The 14,917-nt window shown below is 41.7% G+C and overlaps 1 protein-coding gene across 4 annotated transcripts in view; it reads right to left on the reverse strand.

The window, feature by feature from the left end:
- Positions 1-12,432, reverse strand: part of EEF2KMT (eukaryotic elongation factor 2 lysine methyltransferase) — a 33,332-nt gene extending 20,900 nt beyond the window's left edge. The window contains exons 1-4 of one of the 4 annotated variants that reach the window (XM_089692016.1): positions 12,320-12,382; positions 8,957-9,050; positions 7,107-7,163; positions 4,985-5,065 (exon numbers count right to left, since the gene is read on the reverse strand). In XM_089692016.1, coding sequence (XP_089548142.1) covers positions 4,985-5,065; positions 7,107-7,163; positions 8,957-9,040 — 222 coding nt within the window. In that variant the 5' untranslated portion in view covers positions 9,041-9,050; positions 12,320-12,382. Of the gene's footprint in view, positions 1-4,984; positions 5,066-7,106; positions 7,164-8,956; positions 9,051-12,302 lie in introns of all 4 variants that reach the window. The other 3 variants (XM_089692005.1, XM_089692009.1, XM_089692012.1) reach the window with 3 other exon arrangements.
- Between the last annotated feature and the right edge of the window lie 2,485 nt (positions 12,433-14,917).

Here is a 14,917-nt window from a genome sequence, read left to right on the forward strand (position 1 = left end):
AGCCCCCTCCTTACTGCCTGTGATTGACAGCCACGGGAGCCAATGGTTCCTGCGGCTGACTCTGAGCCAATGAGGAAGGAGAGAGCCGCTGCACCTGTGCAAATCGCTGGGTCGAGATCGGGCTCAGGCAAGTATAAGGAGGGCGACCGGAGGGAGCTGCATGTATGTTTTTTTACCCTAAAGTATAGAAGGCATTAAGGTAAAAAAAAAAAAAAAAAACACTCTGCCATTACAACCCCTTTAACCGTTTGCCCACCGACCCATAGCAGATGTACTGCTACAGGGCGGCTTTGCTGTGCAAAATCACGTAAATATATGTGATTTTGCCATTGGCTCCTGAGGATGTCAATCACTAGGTCCAGGCCAGTTGACAGTGGCAGTTATTCAGTTTCTACCCAGTGTCAGAATGTCCGCCGCAGTCCCGCTGATTGCCGTCATTACCGCCGTATAGGTAAAAAAAAAAAAATTCCAGTACATACACACCACCATTTGTAGATGCTATAACTTTCATGTAAACCAATTAATATACACTTATTGGGATTTTTGTTAAGCAAAGACATGTAGATGAATACATTTTGGCCTAAATTTATGAAGAATTTTTTTATTGGATAGGTTTATAGCAAAAAGCCAAAAATAGGTGATCAAATACCACCAAAAGAAAACTATTTGTGGGGAAAAAAAAAGGACTTAAATTTTATTTATGTATAGCGTTGCATGACACCCCCCATCGATCCCCAATAACCCTGCCGCTATAATTTTCCACTGTGGTGGGTGTTAATAGAGCCGACACAGCTGTGACAAGCACACATCAAGAGTGCCTAGCTATGTCTACCCTTTCTGCCCAGCTTCTTCTTTCACAGAAGCTGTACTATCTCTTCTATGAGCGTATGTATGGTGAACAAGCTAGGACTTAATCATTGAGTGGATCAGTGGATTTGCAGTTATTTGAAGAACAGAGATCAGAGTGGTTGTAAATGGGGTTCAGAGATAAGTCAGTGTTGTACTACAAGGCTCTGTACTAGGTCCTCTTCTATTTAATCAGTTTGTAAATTATATAAAGGTTTAGTGGGCAAGGTATGTTTTTTTGCTGATGACACAAAGGTGTGCAATAGGGCTGATCTAACTGGAAGCTTCTGTAGCATGGCACATGATTTGACATTGCTGGAAGATTGGTCAAAGCAGCGGAAAATGCAGCTCAATGTTTCTAACAGTAAAATAATGTACCTAGGGAAAAAGAATCCCTTGACAGAGTACAATTTTGAGAGTAGTGTTGGATAGAACTACAACAGAATAAGATTTGCGGGTGTCTGTTTCAGAGGATTGTGAACAGAATTCTAGGATGCATCGCTAGAGGGATCACTAGCAGGAGAAAGCCAGACAGTGCAGCTAAAAGGGTGACACCAATTTCTGTTGGATAAATACACTGGCATCACCTGTAGCCTGGTGAATGGACAATAAAAGGAGCAGCAACACACTGAAAAGTCGCAAACTAAGCTCACTCTGCTCTCACCACCAATCAGCACATGCAGCAGAGCCCAATTCGCTCCTAGTGCTCCCACTCTCCCACTTGAGTTACTGCTGTGTACAGAAAAGGAGGAGGTTGATATCTTGACAGAATTGGGGGCTTATGTTTCATAAAAAAAAAAAAAAAAAAAGATTTTAAAGAATACACAACTTCTTTAATTAATGGTGCTTTAATATCTGCCTGGACTTCAGCTTTAAAACACTCCAAATGCTCCTGGAAGCCAGAGCAATTTGATTTTGGCCCAGCTAGGCCAATGGAGAGTTGAGATACTTTTTATTTAACATTTGGTAATGCTGACATGTGCCTTATAGATTCTAGTATGCATTTTAGGGATAGGTCCACTTTACCAATCACATTTATAATCAGTTAGTGAAAAATGTCAAAGACCCCATATTGTCAATGCAGAGGTTTTAAATCCAATACCAACTGATTTTTTTGGTCAATATATAGAAATAAAAAAAAAAAAAAAAAACACCTTGAAAAACATATATCATTAAAGATGAAGGAGAGGAAATTCATAGTACTAAGGCTGGCCATAGAGAAGCAAGTTTTTTTCCCCATCCACACATTCGAGGTGGATGGGGGAATCTTCCCCACTGTGTCTTTGAATTCTGACAGTGCAGAGACTTCCCTGCCACCAGAATACACAGGTCTGCACTACAGCCTATAGTGCTGATCGAGTGGAAATTTTCCAACAGGGTGGTTGAACAGAAGTCGATAGGTAGAGTGACTTCTGTTCAACCACAGTGGCCATCCATGGATTGAAATTTGTCAGGTTTAGCAGAATCAGTCCCTGCTGACCTGGCCAACTTTTGATCCATGTATGCCCAGCTTAAGTCATAAATTAGGCTCATAGTAAATACAGTAGGAAACAATTTTTCCGGTAGAGATTTAGGACCCACAGGTGTTGCCATGCACTGCCAAAAATGCTGCATGCAAGTTTATTAGGCTGCCTTAACACGCATGGAGGAATGCAGGCTGTCGGAAATGACCATTCTTGACTTCCTCCTGCTGAAAAACTGAACCCAAAAGTGCTAAGCTCCAGGTCAAAGCCGTCAAACTCCCAGCACAGATGATGGGTTTAGAAACAGATTGGGGCTTTCTGTCCTGATCTGCGTCGGCTAGTGATATCAGGGGTCTAATAGATAAATAGATATCATTTTATGGCTTTTGTTTTAGTTCAACTCTAAATTGATGGGATGTAAAAAGGTTTACTGTATACACCTATTTGAAATTTTGGGTATCTTAATTTTTCACAGATTCATAAACACACAAAATTTTTTAACATAGAAATAGTTGTCATTTATCAAAAACTGATACAGTCTCATCTTTTCTATTTAAAAAGAAGAACTTTACCCATATCAGCTTGATATAAAAATACTGTTCATTAGCATGAAACCCACATTCCACATGAATAAATATGCTACCAAAATTAGTGTGATGTGTAAATTGCCTCCAGCATTGTTCCGGTTTCTTCTTGCTGGAGAATGCCATTTTGTTGAAGCCCAGAGACCCGAGCAGCATTAAATCTTAAGGCTGTGAGCAGATCGACCTCTACAAATTTGGCACAGCGCCTAAAAATAGAGAGCAACTGAGAATGTGCAGTGTGACAGTGTAATACTGGATTTTAAACTGTATAGGCACTCGCTGTATTTGTGTGTTACATTATACCTGTAAAAGGGGCCAGCATGGAGTGATCTAGCAGGACTTACATTTTCTGACTAAAGTTCCACTTTAATTTGTTTTCAATGGCCCGGCTGAACATTTATGTTATTCCAGTTCAGTTCGGAAATTACAGCCATTATAGTGGAATGGAAGGTATCCATATATTCAAACAATGAAAAAGAAAAGTGTGTACATCTTGTGCAATAAAATTGGTAATTCAATCTTGCAAAACCCACATTACTGGTTTGTAAAGATGATGCAGCTACTACTGCCAGAATGCTAATCAAGTTTTCGACCTTGGGGAATTCCTAAAGATTTGGCAAGCAAAGAAAGGTTTTCAACCTACATGTAAAGCGAAGCAAGGGAAGGCTTTTTCAGAATATATCAACAAATATGTTCCTTACCAGACACAGTCTATTGGCATTGAAAAACAAATGAACAGAATAATAAAGTATCTACCTATAAAATGTTGGTTTAAAAGGGATCATATTATGGTTTTGTACACATGTTCTTTTGTATGACAGACCTATATAATAAAAACTGCATATTTTGTATTTCTCAAGATTATATCCTGAAGGTTGAGCTACTAGATCCTTTGATACAAACAAAGCTTCCAGTTAGTCAGTATCTGCTGTACTGACTCTTCAAATGACATATTGCTCTTTAACAATTTATTAGGTGTTTATATGCAAAAAAAGATTGTACATATGAAAAGGAAAAATATAAAAATAAATCAGAAAAAAAAACCACAGCATTAAACTTTTCCTTTATACTAGAAACACACAGGAGGAGGTTTATAAAACTGGTGCCCACAGAATCTGATGCAGCTGTACATGATAACCAATATAACCTAGAAGCCTGATCTCCCCTAATGGTTAAAGCTGAATAGTTTTCCTTACTGAGGAACAAAACTACATCTTTTTCCACACAATTATACACACACATTCTTAATTTAAGATTTAGAGCTATGAATCTAAATAATTTTGCCAACTTCCCACCTACAGAAAGGAGCCCATCTGCTGTATGTTTAAGCATGTGTAAATACTGATTTAGTGACAGGGACCAATACAACGTTAAAAGTTTACAAAAAGAAAGAACAGGAAGGAGCAAACACCTAGTGTATTACCAGTGTAAAATCCAATAAGTGCCAAGTGCATACTCACAAAAGTAGAAGAGAACAGGACATTTTAAACACAAATCACCACAGTGTGGAAACCACGTATAACCATGCAACCCTGCCGAGCTAGCCTACTGATGCGTTATGGGGGCGCACCCCTTTCTTCAGAGCGAAGGCACTTATTGGATTTTATTTCAGTAAATAGCTGGTAATGCACTAGGTGTTTGCGTCTTCCTGTTCTGTATTTTGTAGTTGCTACGGGGTTTTCCTATCAGAGGAGGGCCGCACCAGCTAGGCATTTCTGTTGGAACCGTGGCCATTCAGTTCTGACCCTCTTTTTTTGCAGTGACTACATCGTTGGGAGTGACTGTTTGTGTAAAGTTAAATGTTTACTGTGTTCGGGAAGCTGTCGGTCTGGATTACTATTTCTTCCAGCTCTAAGAGGCAGTAAGAGGAGTATTCTATAAAGCTTGGCTTTTATCTTAATAAAAGAATAGTTGCTGGTGGGAGCAACCACAGAACATGGCAGGCAACACAGGCATCCTGCAAACCAGAAGTATGTCAGATGTGAAGACCCTTTGAGAAGCTTTGCATGGCAAAAGAGCAAAAATTCTATATACATAAAACAGTTAATGCAAGATTCAGGTGCAGTAACTTATATTTTCAGCAGGAATCACCTTTTTTATCAACTCCAACAAGAACAATCTTCTGTATTGTAAAGAAGGAGGGTATCTTTGGCACAAAGGATGATTAACAGTCTAGAAAAAAAAAATAAATTTAGAACAATTTACAGCATATTCATTGTAAAGCACATAGGGCATGATGTAGCAATGAAATTAAAATAAAATTAACTTTCCTCACCCACAAATTAGATTAGTGGTAACTTTTAGGAAACTGTAGTTCTTATATGAAAACTGACACACGAAACACTAAAAGGCCCACAAAAATATAACAGAGGACTGCTTGAACAACCTTATTCCCCAAACTGGCAACAGATGAGGCTAGAACATCCACCTGATTAAACTTGGAGAATGTATGAACTGAAGACCAGGTGGCAGCCTTGAAAAACCGGGAAACAATAGCTTGATGTTAAAAGGTCAAGAAGCACTAACAGACCAGTAGAGATAAGTTCACCTTTGGGAACATGTTACATGTTCCACCGGTTTGTAGGGTGGAACATGTAACATGTTCCCATAGCGGCAGCAGATGCCCGCTGACCCCCCTCCCTTTGACAGACAGTACGGGGAGAAGTCTCTCCATACTGTCAAATTTGAGAACAGCGCGGCCGTGCGGGGCTCCGGCCAGACGGCCGCATCATTTATTCACGGAATTAATGAACTACAAGCTGCCAGCTGCTGTGGTAGTTCATTGAAGCTTCTTGTCAGAATATCTGCTTGCACGAGACCTGCATGGCATCAGAGATCTACTGATTGCTGGTGCAATGCTTTCCAGGGACCCGTAGACAAAAAATAATAAATGCACATATTTGTACCTACAAAAAAATTTGCATTTATTATTTTTGTCTAAAAGGTGAACTTGTCCTTTAAGTCCTTACCACAGAGAAAATGGAGTGGAGAACCAGATTTCCTTTTACAGGGCCCATCAGGAGTGACAAAGAGAGGATCAATTTTTTTTCAGATTCATGATTTTTCATGATTTAAAAAGTAGGTCAGGATTCTAAAACAAAAAACAAAACAAAAAAGAAAAAAAAAAAAAAAACACCACACACAAAACATTTATAATCACCTAGATGGCTGCAGCATCAGTCCGATGCTTTACCCTTCCAGCACTCACTGGAGCACTGGGCTGTGGGGGGGGCAGGAGTGGCTGACTCAAGCTGTCAGCAGTTTGCTGAGCCAGCTGCTGGTCCAGCATCTGGGTAGATTCCGATCTTTCCACATCCTGGACTGGCTCTGTGACGTCAGCGGGATGAAATCAGGTCACAGAACGAAGACCTTTTGTTCTAATTCTTCATTGAGGAAATAGAGGGAAATCTCCTTCTGATTAACTGGAAGCAGACAAAGGAATGCAGGGACAGTGTCCTGGTTGATGCAGAAGGCCGAAACTACCTTAGGAAGGAAGAAAGCTCTAGACCTCAACACCACCTTGTCCATGTGTAAGACCATATGGGAGTTCTTTACAGAATAAAGCTGCCAACTTAGATATTCACCTTCAGAGGTGTTGGAAACAAGGAAAATAAAAACGTGAGTGAGTAGAATGGGGAATAGGCAATTTTTTAAGTGCTCTGAGAACCAAAATTAAGATCCCAGAGCTATATGGAACATACTTGGGTAGCCATATGAGAAACACCCTGTACAATAGTCTACATCAAAGAATTGGAAGCTAGCTATCTTTTGAGAAAGATTGTAAGTGCTGAGATCTAGCCCTTGATTGTGTTCAAGGCTAAATGCTGATTCAGGCCCATTTGCAGAGATTTTCCACGTTTCTCATCAAGGGAAGTATGCCTTCCATGTCTGATGAGCCTGTAGCATCACAGAAAACACCGATTCAGATATGCTTCTATCCTTCAACACCTGGGCAACAACAGAGAGAGCAGAGCAAAAAAGGTTAAATTATTCTGAGCAGAACAGAGCAAAGACAGCCATCCTCCTCGACTGAAGCATGCTGGAAGTAGGGGGGGGGGGGGGTTTACAGAGCTGGCCACTCTTTTTTTTCTTGTTTTTCAGTGCCCAGATCCTCATAAGGGTGACAGTATGACCCAACAATGTTTGAATTCTCATGTTCCTCAGCAAGCAAAAAAAACGAAATCTGAGTGCAAAGTTAATCTCAACTGTTTACCTTTTCTAAGATATTCAAAATCAAAGATGGTTGCTGCATCGACTGTTGCTCCAGATCCTGGGAAAAAAAATATTTCTAAACCAATCCATTTACTTTAAATTATGGACAGATTTTGTTTATACAGTTTTAAACCTTTTTTTTGGCACAAACAAGATTATTTCACTGTAGTGTTATGTTCTTTGTATTCCTTCTGGATTTTTAAAATGCAAATAAACTTTTTGATATCACTAAACAGAATTCTGTAAGGACTCTTTAAATACCTTTGATTACCATTCAGTACAGTGTGCCATAGACTGACAGGCCTCCCAGGCACACTAAAAGCCAGGATTGGGTGCACAGGAGCTAGCCACCTACTGTGTAACAGTACTAAGCCTTCAGTCCACTGTAACAACTTCTTGACAAACAAATTTATTATTTAGTTTCATTCAGTAACATTGTAACAAGACTTTGCAGTGACTCCTGCTGGTTGGAAAATTATTTTTTTGTTAAAGTGATTTAAAAAAACAAAAAAAAAAACAAAAAAAAAAATTACAAATATGGCTTTACAAAAAAAAAAAAAAAAAAAAAAAAAATTACCTGCTCTGTGCAATGGTTTTGCACAGAGCAGCCCGGATAAGGGGGTATTTGAGCAGTACTATTTTTAAGGGTTGGAATTAGTCCACAATATAATTAAACTGGGATCACCCTGGTACTGCCACATGTAGTGGGTTATCCACTTCAAAAATACATCACAGAACCAAGGAAAAAGCTGGTTAAATACTACGTGAAGTATTCAATAGCCTACAAGTGCAAAGCCACCTGAACTCATCCTATAAGTTTGTACAAACCTGTTGTGTCTAACACGTGGCCTGATAACCTTTTCTTACATTTTAATTGTATTGGTGCTGGGATGCGGCTGGCAGCTTCCACTGTGTCTAGTCACTGTGTAGGCCAGTCCTTACCGTCACACTGGCAGCTGAGTTCTGGCCATATTCCAGGGGCAGAGTTCAAATGTAATAAGAAGGCTGCCAATCCAGGCTCTGCGCTCCCAACTGTGGGGGAAGTTGGCCTCGTATACAGCCCTGGTTACATGGACGGTCAGGAGATGACCTGCCTGTGTAGGCACCTGCAGAGTCTGTCAGGCCTGCAGCTGCCCTTCTGGAAATAGCTTGAAAGTTAAAAGAAAATAAGATGACAGTGAAAGTGAATTTCTCTACAATTATGCATAAGGGCCCCTTCACATCTTTGTAGCACATTACCACATGCACGTTAGCATGGGTTGCACTTATGAGGATGATTCATTTTAAAACAGGTTGGCAGCACAACTCTAAAAACTGCACAGGATTTACAGCAACACACTTCTTGTACATTGTGGAGTGCTGCAAGGAAGGTGCATTGTCCAACACTGGAAAGATGCACTTGGGGGCATTCATAATTAATGGTACTGCAATGCACACACAGCATTGCATGCATTATGGCAGGGGTGGGCAACTGCGGCCCTCCAGCTGTTGGTGAACTACAAGTCCCAGCATGCCTCTGCCTTTGGGAGTCATGCTTGTAACTGCCAGTTTTGCAATGCCTCATGGGACTTGTAGACCTATAACAGCTGGAGGGCCACAGTTGCCCACCCCTGCATTATGGTAAAATGTGTTTTACCACATGATAAAGTAACGTAACGATGTCTCGATTGGAAGATTTCTCCTCTATTACTGTCCTGGTGACAACTGGAAAAGTCTGCATTACACATCACTTTCTAAGTAACAATCTTGACAAAAGGAGAAAACATTTTGACTTTAGACACAATTTATTTTTTTAGTGCCACAACTACACAATGCACCAGTTAATTTTGCAGGGGCAACATAATCACTTACTTGCCATGGCAAAGAACCAATCTGCCTGCAGCAGAAAAAGGAGCGTTGGAATGCATCAGACAAGGTATTCTCTGTAATGTCCATACAGATATACCTAGGTAAACATAAATGGAAAACGTTAGATATCAGTGGGACACACCATATTTATGGAAATCATTAAAGTGGTTGTAAAGGTGCAAGGTTTTTTACCTTCATGCATTCTTTGCATGAAGGTAAAAAAAACACTTTGTGCAGCAGCCAGCCCCCCTCCCCCCATTACTTACCTGAGCCCTGTTGCAATCCAACGATGTGAACGAGAGCCTTGGCCCTACTGGAACTCTCCCTTCTTATTAGCTGAGAAAGCAAGAGTCATTGACTCCTGCTGCTGTCAATCACAGCCAGTGAGTCAATGAGAAGAGAGAAGAGGCAGGGCAATGGACACACAGGGCAACAGTCTGGGAGTGGGCCTGCTGGGGTGCCCCCATAGCAAGCGGCTTGCTATAGGGGCACTCAGCAGAGAGGGCCGAGGAGGATTGGGGCTACTCTGTACAAAATCATTACACAGTGCAGGTAAGTATGATATGTTTGTTTTGTTTTTTTGGGTTTGTTTGTTTTAATACCTTTAATATTACTTTACCCACTTGCCCTTCAGAGGATTTACCCCCTTTCCTGACCAGTACATTTTTGCAATACCCCGCTGTGTTACTTTAAATGACAATTGCGCGGTCATGCAACGCTGCACCTAAATTAAATTTATGTCCTTTTCCCCCACAAATAGAGCTTTCTTTCAGTAGTATTTGATAGCTTGTGCGTTTATTTTTTTACTATATAAAAAAAAAAAGACCGACAATTTTGAAAAAACAAACAATATTTTTTACTTTTTGCTATAAAACATATCTAGTAAAAAAAAAAAAAAACTAAAAATCAAATTTCAGCATAAATTTAGGCCAAAATGTATTCAGCCACATCTCTTTGCTAAAAAAAAATCCCAATAAGTGTAAAATTAATTGGTTTCCGTGAAAGTTATAGCGTCTACAAATGGCAGTATAGATACTGGATTTTTTTCTTTTTTTTTTTTTATATACAGTACTAGCAATGGCGGCGATCAGTGACTTATAGCAAGACTGCGGTGGGCATTCTGACACGGGGGGGGGGACTGACTAACTGCCACTGACATCTCAATGACACTAATACAGCGATCAGTGCTAACAAAACACACTGACACTGTACTAATGACACTGGGCAGGAAGGGGTTAACTGCCTCCTGACCGCCCTATAGCAGAACTACTGCTACAGGGTGGCAGGGCTACACAGAATCACATACATACACACACACACACACACACACACACATACATATATATATATATATATATATACACATACACACACACACACATATACGTGATTTTGCATTTCCGGATAGGAGCATGCGCGCCGCCCTACCCGCCCTGCCATTGGTGGCTACAGATGTCGATCACCAAGTCCCAGCCGGAGATTCCCCACTGACACCCGGTGATTGCCAAGGAACAGTGACAGGGGAGAGACCTGTGTGTAAACACGTCTCTCACATGTGGTATCCCCATACTCAGTAGAAGTAGCAGAATGTATTTTGGGGTGTAATTCCACATATACCCATGGCTTGTTTGAGAAATATATAATTTAAATGACAACTTTGTGTGTAAAAAAAAAAAGTTTGTCATTTTCCAAAAACAAAATCTTCCATGGACTCAATATGCCTCTCAGCAAATGTCATAGGGTGTCTCCTTTCTGAAAAGGGGTCATTTGGGGGTGTTTGCATTGTCCTGGTATTTTAGCACCTCAAGAAATGTGATGGGCAGTCAGAAAGTAAAAGCTGTGTAAATTCCATTATCTATACCATAGTTTGTAGATGCTATAACTTTCACACAAAGCAATCAATATACACTTATTGGGATTTTTTTTAACCAAAAACATGGAGCAGAATACATTGTGGCCTAAAGTTATGGCGAAATTTAGAGTTTTTTGTGTTATGGCGCTGCGTTACTTTAACTGATAATTGTGCGGTCATGCAATGCTGCACCCAAATTAAATGTACATCCTTTTTTCCAATGAATTGAGATTTCTTTCTGTGGCATTTGATCGCCTGTGCGTTTATTAATTTTTGTGTTGTAAAAAAAAAATTAAAAGACCAACAAATTTGAGAAAAAAAAACTATATTTTGGACTTTTTGCTCCTTAACGTGTCCAGTAAAAAAATTTAAAAATCTAATTTTGTCATAATTTTAGGCCACAATGTATTCTGTGACATGTCTTTGCTAAAAAAAAAATCCCAATACGTGTAAATTAATTGGTTTACACAAAAGCTATAGTGTTTACAAATGGCGGTATAGATACTGGATTCTTTTTTTTTCTATACTAAAAATGGCGGCGATCGGCAACTTATAGCTGGACTGCGCCGGGCATTCTGACACTGGGTGAAACTGACTTGGTGTCACTGACATCCCCAGTGACACAAATACAGTGATCAGTGCTAAAAAAAAAAACCCAAAACACTGACACTGTACTAATGGCACTGGGCAGGAATGGGTTAACATGATGGGCAATCAAAGGGTTAACTGTGTGCAGGGAGTGTTTTACTAGGGGGCAGGGGGGTGTGTGCTTTACTGTAAGCACACTATTCGGGATGGCTGTGTCAGCCATCCCAAGCAGTGTGCCCAAACTGACAGGGAGGAGGGCTGTTGGTAAACAATGCAGCACTCCTCCCTGTCGGTGATCGCTGGTGAGTAATCACTGGCTGGTACCCAATGATTGACACCTGAGGCCACGATCGGCAGCGCAGGTAGGGTGCGTGCCCCCTACCCAGAAATGCAAAATCACATGTATATGTGAATCCTGCGCACAGGGGCCGCCCTGTAGCAGTAAATCTACTATAGGGTGGTCTTTAAGCGGTTAAAGATATTAACTGGCTTCTCATGACCCTGTGTTCTTCCATCTTCAATGTGGGCATCTGAAGCCCCGCCGCACTTTCTTCCAGAATATGGTGCAGCTGGCTACCCAGCATGCACCTCCTGATCTTGCGCCTGTGCAGCGTGAAGAAAGCGCGGCGCACTCATTGCAGAGTGGGGGATGCCCATTGACTTCTGAAACATACATCCCAGGAACCAACAGGCAGGAGGATGTGAAGTACCTCACAGCGGAAGTGCAGTGCTTCAAGTAGCCTAAAGGTATGAAAACTTTAAGAGAAAAAAACATGTGGCAAACATTGATGGGACAGCAGGAAACAATACATGGGGCCAAACGTTAAACATCGAGTGGAAGTCCACTGTGAGGTGTAACATGTGATGTAGCACGCTGTATGTACTGTGGAAGCGAACAAGGCTCATTACCGGCGTTTGTTCCTCACCTCTCGGGATGTTCGCTCTTCTGCTCAGTGACACCAACAAGCTTCCATGTGGAACAGACAGCACCACACTTCGCCCCGCCCCCTCGCTCTGCAGTAGGCGCTACACACCGGCAGCACATAAAAGCAGACTTGTGATTGGATGTGACGTTTCCAAGGCCGTCCCTCTCTGTAGCGTGGTCAGGTGATCGGCGGTGGGCGTGCCCTAAGAGAAGGGAGAGGAGGCCGTGTTGTATCCGCGGACTGCGGCCTGATGTAGTAAAAGGTGTAAGCAGATGGACGCGATCTGCTTGTTTTCTAACCATAGTTCTGTCTGACTGCGTGCAGAATAAATGTACAGATCAGCACTGAGAGACTACACCTATATAGATACACGTTATTGCAGCGTGTCTGCCTTCTCTGGAGGAACAGGGACTGGAAGCACATGTAGATAAGGACTCCACATGGACTGTGACAAATCACCAGCAGGAGATTTTATAGCACTGCTAAGTTTTTTTACCCCCTTGCTGTCCTCATCATATGGCCCTCCAAGGGCTGGTAATGTGAGGAGGTGGAGGAATCCAGATTCTGTGAATGGCTGCCACAGCGTCTGATTGCAAACAGTGTCCGGGAGCTGTCAGTGTCATCATCATTAAGGATTCTAATGTGCAGTGACTGGGCGTTAAGGCTCGTATTTATTTCATGTACTTACATAGCGCTGTCACATACTAGGGCCAATTTAGACCAGCCAGCCTAGCATGTCTTTGGAGTGTGGGAGGAAACCAGAGTACCCAGAGGAAACCCACACAGAGAACATGCAAACTCCATGTAGGTAGTGCTGTGGTTGGGATCTGAACTAATGACCATAGTGTCGCCAGGCGGAAGTGCTAACTACTTATCCACTGTGGGCTCTTCCACCCTGCTGCTGCACAAATGTGTTGCATAGTTAGCAAGAGATTAAAATGGAACTAAACCCTCCTATTCTCTACAGCCAAGGAAGCTGCCATCTTTGCCTCTGTTTAAAGCGGAGCTCCACCCAAAAGGGGAAGTTCCGCTTTAAGAACTGCTCCCCCGCTCCCCATTAAGGATTGGCACCTTTGGGGTACCTGAATTTGATAGGTAGCCACTCCCACTTCCGGTCTGATCACCACGGCGATCGAAAACGGAAGGTGTCCTCCCTCCCTGTAGTCTTTTGGGACACGTGACAGCTCCCAGAAGACTACAGGACCATTCATGATGCGCAGCGCTACTCACGCATGTGCAGTGGGTACCCGGCTGTGAAGCCACAAGCTATATCACAGCCGGGTGCCCACACTGAAGATGCCGGCCACCTGGAATACAGGAAAGCCGGTGAAATGAGCTGCGGGGGACACACCACGGGACCAAGGGACAGGTAAGTTACTGTTATTTAAAAGTCAGCAGCTACAGTTTTTGTAGCTGCTGACTTTTATTTTTTGATAGGTCGAGTGGAACTCCGCTTTAATTTGCCATTGTCATGGTTTTGCACATATGATCAGTTATGACACCAACCATTTGATGGCAGACAGTTCAGTTGAGAGCGCAAGAAAATGTGACAGTTATCATTCGAGACATGCCATGAGTGTATCTGTTTGGGGTAATGGTTAAAGCGAAACTAAAACCCTCCTATTCCTTAAAGCCAAGGAAGCTGCCATCTTAGCCTCAGTTTGATCTGCAACTGCCATGGTGCTGCACATGTGATCAGTTATGATTGTAGCCATTTGATGGTTTGACAGTTTGGTTGAGGACACAAGCAAATGTGACAGTTGGCATTCTGGGAATGCAACTGTGTTTTGAAACCGTTAAATTGATGGGTTTAGCTCTGTTGTAAAGCAGAACTAAACCCACCAATTTAAAGTGGAAATAAACCTGTTGATTTAACAGTTTCAAAAAAGTTACATTCCTGACACATGCAAGGAATGTAACTGTCACATTGGTTGTGCTCTCAATCAAACAGTCAAACCTTCAAATGGCTGGTGTCATAACTGATCACGTGATGTATCATGGCAGTTAAAGATCAGATAGAGTCTAAGATGGCAGCTTCCTTGGCTAAAAATGATAGGAGGGTTTAGTTCCACTTTAACTATTTCCCAAAATAGTTTAATTCATGGCATGTTCTGAATGATAAGTTACATTTGTTTGTGCTCTCAACCCAATTGTCAAGCCATCAAATGGCTGGTGTCATAACTCATAAATGATCACGTGCAGCACCATGGCAACTGCAGATCAAAAAGAGACCACGATTCCTTGACTGTAAAAGACAGGAGGGTTTAATTCCACTTTAACAGTTTCCCAAAACAGTTACAATCAAGGCACGTCATGCGTTTCAACTGTTGCAGTTACTAGTGTGCTTACATTATCTCACAACTAAACTGTCAAATGTCTGATGTCATATCTGATCATGTGCAGCACCATGGCAAGAGCTCCCTCAGAGGATGAGGGAAGCTTCCTTGGCTGGATTGAGTTTAGTTTAGCTTTAAGAGCTTGTGCCAATGACTTTAGTTTGCATCAGATGTTTTTTGCATCCTCATACATGACTACAGAAATGCAAAACCTGCTAAAAGCAGTTCAGAATAGGCTCAACTGCAGGTCAAATGGACTTAT

This window comes from Staurois parvus, unplaced genomic scaffold, assembly GCF_062004578.1.
Source record: "Staurois parvus isolate SC_StPar_1 unplaced genomic scaffold, SC_StPar_1.0 ptg000022l, whole genome shotgun sequence".
NCBI lineage: Eukaryota > Metazoa > Chordata > Amphibia > Anura > Ranidae > Staurois > Staurois parvus.